At 55.7% G+C, this 19,148-nt stretch overlaps 1 protein-coding gene across 1 annotated transcript in view; it reads right to left on the bottom strand.

Moving 5' to 3' along the window:
* AGRN (agrin) overlaps nucleotides 1-19,148 on the bottom strand; it is a 77,116-nt gene that overhangs the window by 26,597 nt on the left and 31,371 nt on the right. The window contains exons 10-19 of the mRNA XM_056508452.1: nucleotides 18,450-18,595; nucleotides 18,010-18,115; nucleotides 16,645-16,758; nucleotides 14,290-14,454; nucleotides 11,899-12,042; nucleotides 9,120-9,244; nucleotides 6,722-6,827; nucleotides 5,144-5,437; nucleotides 3,930-4,070; nucleotides 1,524-1,651 (exon numbers count right to left, since the gene is read on the bottom strand). Of these exons, the coding sequence (XP_056364427.1) occupies nucleotides 1,524-1,651; nucleotides 3,930-4,070; nucleotides 5,144-5,437; nucleotides 6,722-6,827; nucleotides 9,120-9,244; nucleotides 11,899-12,042; nucleotides 14,290-14,454; nucleotides 16,645-16,758; nucleotides 18,010-18,115; nucleotides 18,450-18,595 (1,469 nt within the window). The remainder of the gene's footprint in view (nucleotides 1-1,523; nucleotides 1,652-3,929; nucleotides 4,071-5,143; nucleotides 5,438-6,721; nucleotides 6,828-9,119; nucleotides 9,245-11,898; nucleotides 12,043-14,289; nucleotides 14,455-16,644; nucleotides 16,759-18,009; nucleotides 18,116-18,449; nucleotides 18,596-19,148) is intronic.

Genomic DNA, 19,148 nt, shown 5'->3' on the forward strand with positions numbered 1-19,148 from the left:
CTGGGGGAGGAGGAAAGGGAAATTCTGATTTAACAGGGAAATACTGGAGGAAGAGAAAAGGGAAATTCTGATTTAACAGGGAAATCCTGAAGGAAGAGGAAAGGGAAATTCTGATTTAACAGGGAAATCCTGGGGGATGAGGAAAGGGAAATTCTGATTTAAAAGGAAAATCTGGGAAAGAGAAAAGGGAAAATCCTGGGGGAGGATGAAAGGGAAATTCTGATTTAACAGGGAAATACTGGGGGAAGAGGAAAGGGAAATTCTGATTTAAAGGGAATTTCCATTTAATTTTGAAACTGCTTTTAGGTTAAACTCAGTTAACCTAGAATTAGTTTAGTTGGTAAATTTAGTGGGTTTTTTGGAGGTTAGTGCTTTTTAGTACTGAAAATTTTAAATATTTTTTTTTTTTTTTGTGACTGGGGTTCTCCCAGCAGGGTTCTCATAGAAAATTAATTTTTTTTTTTTTTTTTGTGCCTGGGTTCTCCCAGCAGGGTTTCCCTTTTTTTGGGGCCAGATTGAACATTATAAATATTTTTTTTTGTGCCTGGGTTTCTCCCAGCAGGGTTCCCATAGAAAATTATAAATTTTTTTTTGTGCCTGGGTTTTCCCAGCAGGGTTCCCATAGAAAATTATAAATTTTTTTTTTTTTTTTAAACGGGTTTCTCCCAGCAGGGTTCCCTTTTTTTGGGGCCAGATTGACCATTATCAAATATTTTTTTTGTAAGTGGGGTTTCTCCTGGCAGAGTTCCCTTTTTTTGGGGCCAGATTGACCATTATAAACAATTTCTTTTTTTGTGCCTGGGCTCTCCCAGCAGAACTCTTTTTTTGGGGCCAGATTGACCATTATCAATATTTTTTTTTGTAACTGGGGTTTCTCCTGGCAGGTTTCCCTTTTTTTGGGGCCAGATTGACCACTATCAATATTTTTTTCTGTAACTGGGTTTCTCCTGGCAGAGTTCCGTTTTTTTTGGGGCCAGATTGACCATTATAAATATTTTTTTTTGTAAGTGGGGTTTCTCCTGGCAGAGTTCCCTTTTTTTGGGGGGCCAGATTGAACATTATAAATACTTTTTTTTTGTGCCTGGGTTTCTCCCAGCAGGTTTCCCTTTTTTTTGGGGCCAGATTGACCATTATCAATATTTTTTTGTAACTGGGTTTCTCCTGGCAGAGTTCCCTTTATTTGGGGCCAGATTGACCATTATCAATATTTTTTTTGTAACTGGGGTTTCTCCTGGCAGAGTTCCCTTTTTTTGGGGCCAGATTGACCATTATCAATATTTTTTCTGTAACTGGGTTTCTCCCAGCATGGTTCCCATTTTTTTGGGGCCAGATTGACCACTATCAATATTTTTTTCTGTAACTGGGTTTCTCCCAGCAGAACTCTTTTTTTGGGGCCAGATTGACCATTATAAACAATTTCTTTTTTTGTGCCTGGGCTCTCCCAGCAGGTTTCCCTTTTTTTGGGGCCAGATTGACCACTATCAATATTTTTTTCTGTGCCTGGGCTCTCCCCGGTGACTCACAGCGCTCTCGATGCTCCGCGCCGTCTCCCCGAAGAGCTCGGATTTGGGGTCGGCCAGCTCGGGGGTGTAGAACAGCTCCTGGCCCTCCACCTCCTCCAGGATCAGCACTCCCTGGAACACCTTGGTGGCTGGGGAGGGATAAAAACAAACCCTTCAGCCGGGCAGGGAGGGACCCCGCGGGGATGGGCAGTGCCAGTCTGGGTTAGTGGGGGCAGCCATGGGTTAGTGCTGGTGACAACCCGGGACACGGTTACCAGACAGGATCCTGCAGCTCCGGGACAGCAGCGCCCCTGCTGGCTGCGCGACAAGAGAGACACGTTAGAGGGGGTGGGGACAGCACAGGGGGTGGGGACATGGGACAGCACAGGGGACAATGGGGACACCTGGGACACCTGGGATACACTCCAGACACCTGGGACAGCCTGGGACAGCACAGGGGGCAATGGGGACACCTGGGACACCTGGGATACAGACACCTGGGACAGCCTGGGACAGCACAGGGGGCAATGGGGACACCTGGGACACCTGGGACAGACACCTGGGACAGCACAGGGGACAATGGGGACAACGGGGACACCTGAGATAGGGACAGCCTGGGACAGCACATAGGGCTGGGGACAACGGGAACGTCTGGGACAGACACCTGAAACAGCACAGGGGGCAATGGGGACACCTGGGACACCTGGGACAGACACCTGGGACAGCCTGGGACAGCACAGGGGGCAATGGGGACACCTAGGACACCTGGGACAGACACCTGGGACAGCACAGGGGACAATGGGGACACCTGGGATAGCACAGGGGACAATGGGGACACCTGGGACACCTGGGATACAGACACCTGGGACAGCACAGGGGACAATGGGGACACCTGGGACAGCACAGGGGACAATGGGGACACCTGGGACACCTGGGATACAGACACCTGGGACAGCACAGGGGACAATGGGGACACCTGGGACACCTGAGATAGGGACAGCCTGGGACAGCACATAGGGCTGGGGACAACGAGAACATCTGGGACAGACACCTGGGACAGCACAGGGGGCAATGGGGACACCTGGGACAGCACATGGGGCAATGGGGACACCTGGGACACCTGGGACAGACACCTGGGACAGCACAGGGGGATGGGGACAACAGGGACACCTGGGACACAGACACCTGGGCACAGCCTGGGGACAACGGGGACACTTGGGACAGCCTGGGACAGCACACGAGGCTGGGGACAACGGGGACACTGGGCATGGGGACACCTGGGACAGCCCAGGGGGTCACACAGGGCTGAGGACAATGGGGACAGCTGGGACACTGAACATAGGGACACCTGGGATAGAAACATCTGGGACATGGACACTGGGGACAGCCCAGGGGGCCACATGGGCTGGGGACAACGGAGACACTGGGGACACCAGGGACAACAGGCATGGGGACACCTGGGACAGGGCTGGGGACAACAGGGACACCTGGGACACTTGGGACAGGGACACCTGGGACAGGGACACCTGGGACAGGGACACGGGGCCTGGCCAGCCCTGCCAAACCATCCTGGAACAGCACCAGGGATGCCAGGGGTGGGTCCTGAGCTGGGGATGCAGAGGGTGGAGAGATCCTGCCCTGGGATCACACAGGAGGCTCCTTTTCCTTCCTTTCCCTTTCCCTTTCCCTTTCCCTTTCCCTTTCCCTTTCCCTTTCCCTTTCCCTTTCCCTTTCCCTTTCCCTTTCCCTTTCCCTTTCCCCTTTCCCTTTCCCTTTCCCTTTCCCTTTCCCTTTCCCTTTCCCTTTCCCTTTCCCTCTCCCTTTCCCTCTCCCTTTCCCTTCACCAGGCTCTGTCCTTTATGGGTTAAAAGGGAAGTGTTGTTTTCCCAGAGGAAAAGGTGATGTCCCACAGGAAACCCCAAGGAACGAGGAAGGATTTCAGCCTTGAGAGATCCCAAACCCCTGACCCCAGAAGAACCCCAAATCCATCTCTGTGTCACCCCCTGAGAGCCCCTGACCCCAAACAGACCCTGAATCCCCCCAAGCCCACCTTGAGGGCTCCTGACCCCAAACAGACCCTGAATCCCCCAGCCCCAAATCCATCTCTGTGTCACCCCATTGAGAGCCCCTGACCCCAAACAGACCCTGAATCACTCCCAGCCCCAAATCCACCTTGAGGGCCCCTGACCCCAAACAGACCCCAAATCCCCCAGCCCTAAATCCATCTCTGTGTCACCCCCTTGAGAGATCCTGACTCCGAACAGACCCCAAACCCCCAGCCCCAAACCCCCAGCCCCAAATCCCCCCAGCCCCAAATCCCCCCAGTCCCAAGCCCCCAGCCCCAAGCCCCCAGCCCCAAGCCCCCAGCCCCAAATCCCCCCTAGCCCCAAATCCCCCCCAGCCCCAAGCCCCCAGCCCCAGGCTCACCGGGGCAGTTGCTCCCCTCGCCGTCGGCGGCCGCGGTTTTGCCGTCGGAGCAGCAGCCCAGGGGCGAGTTGTAGCACGTGGCCCTCTCGATGGCAGCCGTGGATGTCACCTGGGCCTCGTCCTCACCCTCCTGCTCCTCTGCTGGGGACAGCCAGGGCACATCCAGCACTGTCACTGTCACTGTCACCACCCAGCACTGTCACTGTCACCATCCAGCACTGTCACTGCCACCACCCAGCACTGTCACTGTCACCATCCAACACTGTCACTGTCACTATCCAGCACTGTCACTGTCACCATTCAACACTCTCACCATCCCAGCACTGCCACCACCCAGCACTGTCACTGTCACTACCCAGCACTGTCACTGTCACTGTCACCCTCCAGCACTGTCACTGCCACCACCCAGCACTGTCACTGTCACCACCCAAAACTGTCACCATCCAACACCGTCACCATCCAGCACTGTCACTGTCACCCTCCAGCACTGTCACTGTCACCGTCACCATCCAGCACTGTCACTGCCACCACCCAGCACTGTCACCATCCAGCAGTGTCACTGTCACCATCTAGCACTATCACTGTTACTGTCACTGTCACCCTCCAGCACTGTCACTGTCACCACCCAAAACTGCCACCATCCAACACTGTCACCATCCAGCACTGTCACTGTCACCATCCAACACTGTCACTGTCACCATCCAACACTGTCACTGTCACCATCCAGCACTGCCACCATCCAACACTGTCACTGTCACCATCCAGCACTGCCACCACCCAGCACTGTCACTGCCACCACCCAGCACTGTCACCACCCAGCGCTGTCACTGCCACCACCCAGCGCTGCCACCAGCCTGCCACCCGCGCGGTGACCTCGCGGCGCTGGGGTGGCGCTGGGGTGGCGCTGGGGTGGCGCTGGGGCGGCACTGGGGTGGCACTGGGGTGGCGCTGGGGTGGCACTGGGGTGGCACTGGGGTGGCACTGGGGTGGCGCTGGGGTGGCACTGGGGTGGCACTGGGGTGGCGCTGGGGTGGCGCTGGGGTGGCACTGGGGTGGCGCTGGGGTGGCACTGGGGTGGCACTGGGGTGGCGCTGGGGTGGCGCTGGGGTGGCACTGGGGTGGCGCTGGGGTGGCGCTGGGGTGGCACTGGGGTGGCGCTGGGTGGCACTGGGGTGGCACTGGGGTGGCACTGGGTGGCACTGGGTGGCACTCACCGGCAGAGCCCGCCCCGCTGGCCTCCTGGTCGCCGCTGGTCCCCATGTCCTGGTCGCCGCTGCCCTCGGCGCTGCCGGACTCGCCGGAGCTCGGCTGCCCGGTGGCCGCCGGCACGGGCGCGCTGGCCAGCGGGCGCGCGGTGGCTCCGGGGGTCACCCAGGCCGGGCTGGCCGGGCTGGCCGTGGTCACTCGGCCTCCGTCTGCCGTGGGCTCGGCTCCCGGCGGGGCGGGGCTGGCGGCCACCCCGGGGGGCTGCAGCGTGGGCAGCGGGGGGCTGGGCTGGGGCACGGGCTCTGCGGGGAGCAGGACAGGTGAGGGTGGGGACAGGTGAGGGTGGGGACAGGTGAGGGTGGGGACAGGGTGAGGGCAGGGACAGGGTGAGGGTGGGGACAGGTGAGGGTGGGGACAGGTGAGGGTGGGGACAGGGTGAGGGCAGGGACAGGTGAGGGTGGGGACAGGTGAGGGCAGGGACAGGTGAGGGTGGGGACAGGTGAGAGCAGGGACAGGTGAGGGCGGGGACAGGTGAGGGTGGGGACAGGTGAGGGCAGGGACAGGTGAGGGTGGGGACAGGGTGAGGGTGGGGACAGGTGAGGGCAGGGACAGGTGAGGGCAGGGACAGGGTGAGGGCAGGGACAGGTGAGGGTGGGGAAGGGGTGAGGGTGGGGACAGGTGAGGGTGGGGACAGGTGAGGGCAGGGACAGGTGAGGGTGGGGACAGGGTGAGAGCAGGGACAGGTGAGGGCAGGGACGAGGTGAGGGCAGGGACAGGTGAGGGCGGGGACAGGTGAGGGCAGGGACAGGTGAGGGTGGGGACAGGGTGGCACCGGGAAAGGGGGGACACAGATGGGGAAGGGCACCTGGTGTGGCACAGGGTGACACAGATTGGGGCACATGGTGACACAGACTGGGCACCTGGTGTGGCACGGGGTGACACAGACTGGGAATGTGGTGTGGCACGGGGTGACACAGACTGGGAATGTGGTGTGGCACGGGGTGTCACACAGGGTGGCACCCAGAGACAGTGCCAGCATCAGGATACAGTGGTGGCACTGCCTCGGGGACACTCAGTGTGGCACTGTCCTGGGGACACTCGGTGACACTGCCTTGGGGACACTGAGCATGGCACTGCCTCGGGGACACTCAGTGTGGCACTGTCCTGGGGACACTCGGTGACACTGCCTTGGGGACACTGAGCATGGCACTGCCTCGGGGACACTCAGTGTGGCACTGTCCTAGTGACATTCAGTGTGACACTGTCCAGAGGACAATGACAGTGACACTGCCCAGGGGACACAATGGCACTGCCAGGGGACACTGCCAGTGACACTGTCAGGGGACACTCAGTGTGACACTCACCGTGGCACTGCCAGGGGACACTCAGTGTGACACTCAGTGTGACACTGCCCAGGGCACACTCAGTGTGACACTCACCGTGGCACTGCCAGAGGACAGTGACAGTGACACTGCCAGGGGACACTGCCAGTGACACTGCCAGGGGACACTCAGTGTGACACTCACCGTGGCACTGCCAGGGGACACTCAGTGTGACACTCAGTGTGACACTGCAGTGACACTCACCGTGGCACTGCCCCACGTGCCGGACGCTGATGTGCTGGCGCTGCCTGCAGGCGATGGTCTGCAGCTGGCACTGGTCCCCGTAGGTGACACCGTCAGAGCCGCACACCTGGGGACAGGGGACACACAGCTGCACCCGGGGCCACCCAGTGCTGGCAGCACCTCTGGGGGCTCCTCTGGGGACACAGGGGACACACAGCTGCACCCAGTGCCACCCAGTGCCACCCAGTGCCACCCAGCGCTGGCAGCACCTCTGGGGGCTCCTCTGGGGACACAGGGACGCCAGCAGGGCCAGGGGACATCTGTGCCCCGTGTGTCCCCCTGGGCCAGCGGGGAATAAATTCCTGTGGGGCAGAGCCACGTGCAGGTGCCACCCCCAGTGTCCCCCAGCCCCCTGGAGGTAGGAGCCAAATCCCAAATAACCAGAAACCAAAACCCCAACTACACAGAAACCCAAATCCCAAATAACCAGGAGCCAAAATCCCAAATAACCAGCAACTCAAATCCCAAAAAAGCAGGACCCAAAATTCCAGTTATTCAGAAACCAAAATCCCAAATCCCCAGGACCCAAAATCCCAATTACATAGAAACCCAAATCCCACATAACCAGCAACCCAAAATCCCAATTAACCAGGACCCCAAATCCCATTTATTCAGAAACCCAAATCCCAAATAAGCAGGACCCAAAATCCCAGTTATTCAGAAACCCAAATCCCAAATAAGCAGCAAATCAAAATCCCAAATAACCAGGACTCCAAATCCCAGTTATTCAGAAACCCAGATCCCAAATAACCAGGACCCCAAATCCCAATTACACAGAAACCCAAGTCCCAAATCCCCAGGACCCAAAATCCCAAATAACCAGCACCCAAATCATAAATAACCAGGAACCACAATCCCAGTTATTCAGAAACCTAAATCCCAAATAAGCAGGACCCAAAATCCCGGTTATTCAGAAACCAAAATCCCAAATACCCAGGATCCAAAATCCCAAACAACCAGGACCCAAATTCCCAGTTATTCAGATACCCAAATCCCAAATAACCAGGACCCAAAATCCCAAATAACCAGTAACCCAAATCCCAAATAACCAGGAACCCAAATCCCAATTACATAGAAACCAAAATCCCAAATAACCAAGAACCACAATCCCAAATAAACAGTAACCACAATCCAAATTACATGGAAACTCAAATCCCAAATAACCAGGACCCAAAATCCCAATTACATAGAAACCCAAATCCCAAAAAACCAGGAACCAAATCCCAAATAACCAGGACCCAAAACCCCATTTATTCAGAAACCAAAATCCCAAATAACCAGGACTAAAACTCCCAGTTATTCAGAAACCCAAATCCTCAATAACCAGGACCCAAAATCCCAGTTATTCAGAAACCCAGATCCCAAATAACCAGGACCCTAAATCCCAGTTATTCAGAAACCCAAGTCCCAAATCCCCAGGACCCAAAATCTCAATTACATAGAAACCCCAAATCCCAAATCCCCAGGACCCCAAATCCCAAATCCCCAGGACCCCAAATCCCAGCTATCAGACAAATTCCCACGGGGCAGAGCCCCGTGCAGGTGGCCCCCTGCTGTCCCCAGTCCCCGGTGTCCCCAGGCCCCGGTGTCCCCAGTCCCCAGTGTCCCCAGCCCCTGCTGTCCCCAGTCCTTGGTGTCCCCAGTCCCTGCTGTCCCCAGCCCCTGGTGTCCCCAGCCCCTGCTGTCCCCAGCCCCTGCTGTCCCCAGCCCCCGGTGTCCCCAGTCCCTGCTGTCCCCAGCCCCCGGTGTCCCCAGCCCCTGCTGTCCCCAGCCCCTGGTGTCCCCAGCCCCTGCTGTCCCCAGCCCCCGGTGTCCCCAGTCCCTGCTGTCCCCAGCCCCCGGTGTCCCCATCCCTGGTGTCCCCAGCCCCTGCTGTCCCCAGCCCCCGGTGTCCCCAGCCCCTGGTGTCCCCAGCCCCCTGCTGTCCCCAGCCCCTGCTGTCCCCAGCCCCTGGTGTCCCCATCCCTGGTGTCCCCAGCCCCTGCTGTCCCCAGCCCCCGGTGTCCCCAGCCCCTGGTGTCCCCAGCCCCTGCTGTCCCCAGCCCCTGCTGTCCCCAGCCCCTGGTGTCCCCAGTCCCCGGTGTCCCCAGCCCCTGCTGTCCCCAGCCCCTGGTGTCCCCAGCCCCCGGTGTCCCCATCCCTGGTGTCCCCAGCCCCTGCTGTCCCCAGTGTCCCCAGCCCCTGCTGTCCCCAGCCCCTGCTGTCCCCAGCCCCCGGTGTCCCCAGCCCCTGCTGTCCCCAGTCCCTGCTGTCCCCAGCCCCTGCTGTCCCCATCCCTGCTGTCCCCAGCCCCCGGTGTCCCCAGTGTCCCCAGTCCCCAGTGTCCCCATCCCTGCTGTCCCCAGCCCTGCTGTCCCACCTTGGTGGCGTTGCCCTCGGCGCACAGCGGGGACGGGCACTCGCAGTGGGCGAAGCCGTCGAGCTCCACGCACGAGGCCCCGAAATCACAGCTCAGCTCCTGGCAGGAGCGCGGGGCTGAGGGGTCTGTGGGACAGGGAAAGGTCCAGATGGGAAAGGGGAAAATCATGGCTAGGTAGGAGAGAGAATCCCAAATATACAGGAGATAAAACCCCAAATATATAAATGAAATCCCAGCTAGGCGGGAGACAGAATCCCAAATAAACAGGAGACACAATCCCAAATAGGAGACAAAATCCCAAATATATCAATGAAATCCCAGTTAGACAGGAGACAAAATCCCAAATAAGCAGGACCCAAAATCCCATTTATTCAGAAACCAAAATCCCAATTATTCAGAAACCCAAATCCCAAATAAACAGTACCCAAATCCCAAAAAAGCAGGACCCAAAATCCCATTTATTCAGAAGCCAAAATTCCAAATCCCCAGGACCCAAAACCCCAATTACACAGAAACCCAAATCCCAAATAAACCCAAATCCCAAATAACCAGGACCCTAAATCCCAAATCCTCAGGACTCAAAATCCCATTTATTCAGAAACCAAAATCCCAATTACACAGAAACCCAAACCCCAAATAACCAAGACCCAAAATCCCAATTTTTCAGAAACCAAAATCCCATTAAACAGAAACCCAAACCCCAAATAACCAAGACCCCAAACCCCAATTACACGGAAACCCAAATCCCAAATAACCAAAATCCCAAATAAACCCAAATCCCAATTACACAGAAACCCAAATCCCAAATGAATCCAAATCCCAAACATGCAGGAGCCCAAATCCCAAATAACCAGGACCCAAAATCCCAAAAAAACAGGACCCAAAATCGCAGCTATTCAGAAACCAAAATCCCAAATAACCAGAAACCTAAATCCCAAATCCCCAAGACCCAAAATCCCAAATAAACAGGACCCCAAATCCCAATTACACAGAAACCCAAACCCCAAATGACCAAGACCCAAAATCCCATTTATTCAGAAACCACCATCCCAATTACACAGAACCCCAAATCCCAAATAACCAGGACCCAAAATCCCAAAAAAACAGGACCCAAAATCGCAGTTATTCAGAAACCAAAATCCCAAATAACCAGGACCCAAATCCCAAATCCCCAGGACCCAAAATCCCAAATCTCCTCGACTCAAAATCCCAATTACACAGAAACCCAAATCCCAAATCCCAAACATGCAGAAGCCCAGATCCCAAATAACCAGGACCCCAAATCCCATTTATTCAGAAACCACCATCCCCATTGCACAGAAACCCAAACCCCACATCCCCAAGACCCCAAATCCCAATTACACAGAAACCCAAATCCCAAATAACCCAAATCCCAAACATGCAGAAGCCCAAATCCCAAATAACCAGGACCCAAATCCCAAATAACCAGTACCCAAAATCCCAATTACACAGAAATCCAAATCCCAAATAAACCCAAATCCCAAATAACCAGGACCCAAAATCCCAAAAAAACAGGACCCAAAATCGCAGCTATTCAGAAACCAAAATCCCAAATAACCAGAAACCTAAATCCCAAATCCCCAAGACCCAAAATCCCCAATAACCAGGACCCCAAATCCCAATTACACAGAAACCCAAATCCCAAATCCCCAGGACCCAAAATCCCAAATAACCAGGACCCCAAATCCCATTTATTCAGAAACCACCATCCCCATTGCACAGAAACCCAAACCTCACATCCCCAGACCCCAAATCCCAATTACACAGAAACCCAAATCCCAAATAACCAGGACTCAAAATCCTAATTACACAGAAACCCAAATCCCAAATAAACCCAAATCCCAAACATGCAGAAGCCCAAATCCAAAATAACCAGGACCCAAATCCCAAATAACCAGGACCCAAAATCCCAAATAACCAGTACCCAAAATCCCAATTACACAGAAACCCAAATCCCAAATAAACCCAAATCCCAATTACACAGAAACCCAAACCCCAAATAAACCCGAATCCCCATTACACAGAAACCCAACACCCTAATCCCAAATATGCAGAAGCCCAAATCCCAAATAAGCAGGACCCAAAATCGCAGTTATATAGAAACCCAAATCCCAAATAACCAGGACCCAAAGTCCCATTTATTCAGAAACCAAAATCCCAATTATTCAGAAACCAAAATCCCAAATAACCAAAACCCAAAAGCCCATATAACCAGGACCCCAAATCCCATTTATTCAGAAACCACCATCGCCATTGCACAGAAACCCAAACCCCAAATGACCAAGACCCAAAATCCCAAATAACCAGGACCCAAAATCCCATTTATTCAGAAACCACAATCCCAATTACACAGAAACCCAAATCCCAGATCCCCAAGACACCGAATCCCAAATCCCGAATCCCCAAACCCCAAACCCCCAAGATCCCAAATCCCAAACATGCAGAAGCCCAGATCCCAAATAACCAGGACCCAAAATCCCATTTATTCAGAAACCACAATCCCAATTACACAGAAACCCAAATCCCAAATAAACCCAAATCCCAATTACACAGAACCTCAAACCCCAAATAAACCCGAATCCCCATTACACAGAAACCCAAACCCCAGATCCCCAAGACCCCGAACCCCAAACCCCAAACCCCAAACCCCAAACCCCAAATAAACCCGAATCCCCATTACACAGAAACCCAAACCCCGAACCCCAAACCCCAAACCCCAGACCCCAAACCCCAAACCCCAAACCCGCAGCGCCCTGACCCTCGTGGCAGCCGGCGCTGCCCAGTTTGCTGCCGTCGGGGCACTGGTTGCACTTCATGCCCGACACGCCCGCCCTGCAGGAGCACAGCCCCGACATCTGCTCGCAGTCATCCCGCACCGAGCCCGCCGGGTCGCAGCGGCACGCTGGGACAGCACGGGGGAACGCGGTTACGGGGGGAATAAATACAGTTATGGGGAAAAAAAAACAGTCATGGGGTGGGAAAAAATGCAGTTATGGGGGAGGGAAAATACAGTTATGGGGTGGGAAATGGGGGAAATGCAGTTATGGGGTGGGAAAAATGCAGTTATGGGGTGGGAAAAATACAGTTATGGGGATAAAATACAGTTATGGGGGAAAAATGCAGTTATGGGGTGGGAAAAATACAGTTATGGGGAAAAAAAACAGTTATGGGGTGGGAAATGGGGGAAAAATACAGTTATGGGGATAAAATACAGTTATGGGGTGGGAAATGGGGGGAAAATGCAGTTATGGGGTGGGAAATGGGGGGAAAAATGCAGTTATGAGGTGGGAAACATGCCGTTATGGGGGAAAAAATGCAGTTATGGGGAAAAAAATACAGTTATGGGGAAAAAAAATGCAGTTATGGGGAAAAAATAAAGTTATGGGGTGGGAAATGTGGGAAAATGCAGTTATGGGGGAAAATAAAGTTATGGGGAAAAATGCAGTTATGGGGGAAAATACAGTTATGGGGATAAAATACAGTTATGGGGATAAAATACAGTTATGGGGAAAAAATGCAGTTATGGGGTAAAATACAGTTATGGGGGAAAAATACAGTTATGGGGTGGGAAAAATGCAGTTATGGGGTGGGAAATGGGGGAAAAAATACAGTTATGGGGAAAAATAAAGTTGGGAAAATAAAGTTATGGAGTGGGAAAAATGCAGTTATAGGGTGGGAAATGGGGAAAATAAAGTTATGGAGTGGGAAATGGGGAAAAATGCAGTTATAGGGTGGGAAATGGGGAAAATAAAGTTATTGGGTGGGAAATGGGGGAAAAATGCAGTTATGGGGTGGGAAATGGGGGAAAATGCAGTTATGGGGAAAAAATGCAGTTATGGGGAAAAATGCAGTTATGGAGAAAAAAATACAGTTATGGGGAAAAAATACAGTTATGGGGTGGGAAAAGGGGAAAAATACAGTTATGGGGTGGGAAGATGGGAACAACCACAGTGACAGGCTGGGAAAAGGGGAAAAACCCATGGGGTGTCCCCTCCCTGTCACTCACGGTGTTCTCTCCCTGTCACTCAGGGTGTCCCCATGGTGTCCCCTCCCTGTCCCCCTGGTGTCCCCTCCCTGTCACCCACAGTGTCCCCCCGGTGTCCCCTCCCTGTCCCCCCCTGTCACTCAGGGTGTCCTCCTGGTGTCCCCTCCCTGTCACCCCCGGTGTCCCCTCCCTGTCCTCCTGGTGTCTCCCTGTCATCCCCGGTGTCCCCCCCGGTGTCCCCCTGGTGTCCCCTCCCTGTCACTCAGAATGTCCCCTCCCTGTCACCCACAGTGTTTCCCTGTTGTCCCCTCCCTGTCCCTCCAGTGTCTCCTCCCTGTCACCCCCGGTGTTCCCCCGGTGTCCCCTCCCTGTCACTCATGGTGTCCCCTCCCTGTGACTCAGGTTGTCCCCTCCTTGCCCCCCTGGTGTCCCCTCCCTATCCCCTCCCTGTCCCCTCCCTGTCACTCATGGTGTCCCCAGGGTGTCCCCCCGGTGTACCCTCCGTGTCACTCAGGCTGTCCCTCTGGTGTCCCCTCCCTGTCACTCATGGTGTCCCCGGGCTGTCCCCCTGGTGTCCCCGCCCTGTCCCCAGGCTGTCCCCCCGGTGTCCCCTCCCTGTCACTCATGGTGTCCCCGGGCTGTCCCCCCGGTGTCCCCTCCCTGTCACTCATGGTGTCCCCGGGCTGTCCCTCTGGTGTCCCCTCCCTGTCACTCATGGTGTCCCCGGGCTGTCCCCCCGGTGTCCCCGCCCTGTCCCCAGGCTGTCCCTCTGGTGTCCCCTCCCTGTCACTCATGGTGTCCCCAGGCTGTCCCCCCGGTGTCCCCGCCCTGTCCCCGGGCTGTCCCCCCGGTGTCCCCCCGGTGTCCCCGCCCTGTCCCCGGGCTGTCCCCCCGGTGTCCCCTCCCTGTCACTCGTGGTGTCCCCGGGCTGTCCCCCCGGTGTCCCCGCCCTGTCCCCGGGCTGTCCCCCCGGTGTCCCCTCCCTGTCACTCAGGATGTCCCCAGGCTGTCCCCCTGGTGTCCCCGCCCTGTCCCCGGGCTGTCCCCCCGGTGTCCCCTCCCTGTCACTCGTGGTGTCCCCGGGCTGTCCCCCCGGTGTCCCCGCCCTGTCCCCGGGCTGTCCCCCCTGGTGTCCCCCGGTGTCCCCTCCCCGCGCAGTCTCACGGGTGCAGCCGCTCCTGCGGTCGGTGACGATGCCGCGGAAGTTCCAGAAGCCGGGCTCGCAGCGGTCGCACCTGAGCCCGCCCACGCCGGGCTTGCAGGAGCACTGGCCCGAGCCGGGCTCGCACGAGCCCCCGTACGAGCCGTAGGGGTTGCACTGGCACGTGCCTGCGGGAGGGGACACGCGTGTCACCCCTGCCACCCGTGTCACCCCCTGCCACCCGTGTCACCCCCTCTGCTCCCTCCCCCTGCCCGATCCCGCCGCCACCAGCAGCTCCTCTGTCATTAACACCCAGCGGGAAGGACCCCGGGAGAGCCCGATCGCTAATTAATTAATTAATTAATTAATGAGCCTGGTGGAGGGAAGGCAGCTAAAGGCAGACAGGGTGACACTGTCCCTGTCAGGTGAGGGGACACAAAGGGACAGCTGGGGAGCAGCGGGTGCTGAGCACATCCCAGGGCAGGGACAGGGAATAAACTGGGATAAACTGGTGCCAGGGGGTTCCTGGAGTGGTGACAAACCCTGAGGGACACGGCGGGACGTGGAGGGGACACTGGTGGGACCTCGGGACCTCGTGTCCAGCAGGCAGCTGGGGTCAGTTGGGGCAGTTATGGGAAAATGTCAAATATACAGGAACCAAAATCCCAATTATTCAAAACCAAAATCCCAGTTATTCAGGAACCAAATCCCAAATATACAGGAACCAAAATCCCAAATATACCGGAACCTAAATCCCAAATATACAGGAACCGAAGTCCCATATATTCAGGAACCAAAATCCCAATTATTCAGGAACCTAAATCCCAAATATACAGGAACCAAAATCCCAGTTATTCAGGAACCAAAATCCCAAATATACAGGAACCTAAATCCCAAATATACAGGAACCAAAATCCCAGTTATTCAGGAACAAAAATCCCAAATATACAGGAACCAAAATCCCAGTTATTCAGGAACCAAAGTCCCAAATATACAGGAACCTAAATCCCAATTAAACAGGAACCTAAATCCCAAATATACAGGAACCAAAATCCCAGTTATTCAGGAACCAAATCCCAAATATACAGGAACCAAAATCCCAGTTATTCAGGAACCAAAATCCCAATTAAACAGGAACCTAAATCCCAAATATACAGGAACCAAAATCCTAGTTATTCAGGAACCAAAATCCCAATTATTCAGGAACCTAAATCCCAAATATACAGGAACCTAAATCCCAATTAAACAGGAACCTAAATCCCAAATATACAGGAACCAAAATCCCAATTAAACAGGAACCTAAATCCCAAATATACAGGAACCAAAATCCCAATTAAACAGGAACCTAAATCCCAAATATACAGGAACCAAAATCCCAGTTATTCAGGAACCAAAGTCACAGTTATTCAGGAACCAAAGTCCCAAATATACAGGAACCAAAATCCCAATTATTTGGAACCAAAATCCCAGGTATTTGGAAACCAAAATCCCAAATATACAGAAAATCAATCCCAGTTATTCAGGAACAAAAATCCCAATTATTCAGGAACCTAAATCCCAAATATACAGGAACCAAAATCCCAGTTATTCAGGAACCAAAATCCCAATTAAACAGGAACCAAAATCCCAAATATACAGAAAACAAAATCCCAGTTATTCAGGAACAAAGTCCCAAATATACAGGAACCAAAATCCCAATTAAACAGGAACCTGAATCCCAAATATACAGGAACCTAAATCTGAAATATACAGGAACCAAAGTCCCAAATATACAGGAACCAAAATCCCAATTGAACAGGAACCAAAATCCCAAATATACAGGAACCAAAATTCCAATTATTCAGGAACCAAAATCCCAATTAAACAGGAACCTAAATCCCAGTTATTCAGGAACCAAAGTCCCAAATACACAGGATCCCAAACCCCAGATCAACAGGAATCCAAAGGGGACTCCACCACCCTCCACATTCCAAAGGGATTTTAGGTATGGAGTCGGCTCAGGGTTTTTGGGAGGATGGGAGGTTGGGGGGTCTCGCAGGGGACAAGGGACAGCAGCAAAGGAAAAGCTGCACCAAGGGAGGTTCAGGCTGGATATTTGGGAAGATTGGATCACTCAAAGAGTAGTTTGGTCCCACAAAAACCTGGTTCCATAAATTTTGGAAGGGGTGGAAACGCCACCCCTGGAAATACCCGAAAACCTGCGCAGGTGGCACTTGGGGACACGATTTTGGTGACAGCAGCGGTGCCACCACTCGGGAGGGCTTTGCCAACTTTCATATCCCACAATGAGCACCCAGGAGCCCAAACCCCAAACCCCAAACCCCAAACCCTGCTGCAGCCTCCCCCAAGGCCCTGGGTGTCCCCAAGGTGGCACTCACTGGGACATCCGGCGGCTCCCACGCCCAGAGCCGCGGTGACATTGTCGGGACAGCAGCCATAGACGGTCTGGCTGCAGTGCAGGACCAGCAGGGGCGGCGGGGTGGTGGCCAGGGCTGCAGGGAGGGACAGGGACACGGGTCAGGGACACACAGGTGACACCAGCAGGGTGGTGGCCAGGGCTGCAGGGAGGGACAGGGACACGGGTCAGGGACACACAGGTGACACCAGCAGGGTGGTGGCCAGGGCTGCAGGGAGGGACAGGGACACACAGGTCAGGGACACACAGGTGACACCAGCAGGGTGGTGGCCAGGGCTGCAGGGAGGGACAGGGACACGGGTCAGGGACACACAGGTGACACCAGCAGGGTGGTGGCCAGGGCTGCAGGGAGGGACAGGGACACGGGTCAGGGACACACAGGTGACACCAGCAGGGCGGTGGCCAGGGCTGCAGGGAGGGACAGGGACACGGGTCAGGGACACACAGGTGACACCAGCAGGGTGGTGGCCAGGGCTGCAGGGAGGGACAGGGACACACAGGTGACACCAGCAGGGCGGTGGCCAGGGCTGCAGGGAGGGACAGGGACACACAGGACAGGGACACAGGTCAGGGACACACAGGTGACACCAGCAGGGTGGTGGCCAGGGCTGCAGGGAGGGACAGGGACACGGGTCAGGGACACACAGGTGACACCAGCAGGGCGGTGGCCAGGGCTGCAGGGAGGGACAGGGACACACAGGACAGGGACACACAGGTGACACCAGCAGGGTGGTGGCCAGGGCTGCAGGGAGGGACAGGGACACACAGGACAGGGACACAGGTCAGGGACACACAGGTGACACCAGCAGGGTGGTGGCCAGGGCTGCAGGGAGGGGACAAGGGGACAGGGACACACGGGTCACATGGGCAGCCAGGATCCAGCAGCATTCCCGAAAATCCTGGTGGGGATGCTGGGAACTGAAGGTGTGGGACACGGGAGTGGGGACAGCAGAGCACGGGGACAGGACAGGGCTGTGTCCCTGTGAGTGGGGACAGGCTGTGTCACTGTCAGCGATTCCTGTTTATTGCCAGGGAAAGGGCAGGGACACACCCGGGGACACCTGGGGACACACATGGGGACACACCCAGCCAGAAGGGATGGCTTCCCTCAGGGGACACACCCAGGGACACCTGGGGACACACATGGGGACACACCCAGGGACACCTGGCGACACAATAGGGACACACCCAGCCAGAAGGGATGGTTTCCCTCAGGGGACACACCCAGGGACACACCCAGGGACACACCCAGGGACACCCGGGGACACAGCTGGGGACACACCCAGGGACACAGCCGGACACAGCCACCAGGAGGAGTGGCACTCACCCCGGCACGCTCCCTGGCTGGTGACAAAGAGCTCCTGGCGTTTCTCACACCGCGTCTTCTTCAGCTCGCACTCGTTGGCGTAGGTGACACCGTCAGAGCCACACACCTGCCAGCACAGCGGGGGGACAGCTCAGGGCGCCTGCCCGGGGAGGGGACAGCAGGGACAGCAGGGACAGGAGGGACAGCAGGGACAGGAGGGGACAGCATGGACAGGGGACAGCAGGGACAGCAGGGGACAGGGGAGACAGCAGGGACAGCAGGGACATGGGGACAGCAGGGACAATCAGCAGGGACAGAGGGGACATGAAGGGGACAGAGGGGGGACAGGGGGACAGAGGGACATGGGGACAGCAGGGGACAGCAGGGGACAGCAGGGACAGGAGGGGACAGCAGAGGACAGCAGGGACAGCAGGGACAGGGGGACAGGGGGACAGGCTCACCGGGCTGCGGGGCACGGCCTGGCAGGTGAAGTCACACACGCAGGGCTCGTCCTCGGCGTCCTCGTCCCACCAGCCCCCGAACTGGCGGCAGCGCTCCTGCTCGCACCCGCTGCCATCCCCCGAGCCAGAGCCCCCCGAGCCGCACTCTGCCACCGGGACACACCCACACCGTGACGCCAGGGGTGACACCAGGGGTGACACCAGGGGCGACACCAGGAGGTGACACCAGGAGGTGACACCAGGGGTGACACCAGGAGGCGACACCAGGAGGCGACACCCGGCAGGGCACGGCCGGGGGATGTGCAGGGGGTGGGGACAAATGTCCTGGTTTGAGGACAGGCCCAGATCCATCCAAATCCCAGAATATTTCAGGGGATGGGGACAAATGTCCTGGTTTGAGGACATGCACAGATCCACCCAGATCCATCCAAATCCCCGAATATTTCAGGGGACAAATGTCCTGTCCTGGTTTGAGGACATGCACAGACCCATCCAAATCCCAGAATATTTCAGGGGACAAATGTCCTGTCCTGGTTTGAGGACATGCACAGACCCATCCAAATCCCAGAATATTTCAGGGGACAAATGTCCTGTCCTGGTTTGAGGAAATGCCCAGACCGCTCCAAATCCCCGAATATTTCAAGGGACAAATGTCCTGGTTTGAGGAAACGCCCAGATCCACCCAGATCCATCCAAATC

This window comes from Oenanthe melanoleuca, chromosome 21 (genome assembly GCF_029582105.1).
Source record: "Oenanthe melanoleuca isolate GR-GAL-2019-014 chromosome 21, OMel1.0, whole genome shotgun sequence".
In the NCBI taxonomy this organism is placed as follows: Eukaryota; Metazoa; Chordata; class Aves; order Passeriformes; family Muscicapidae; genus Oenanthe; species Oenanthe melanoleuca.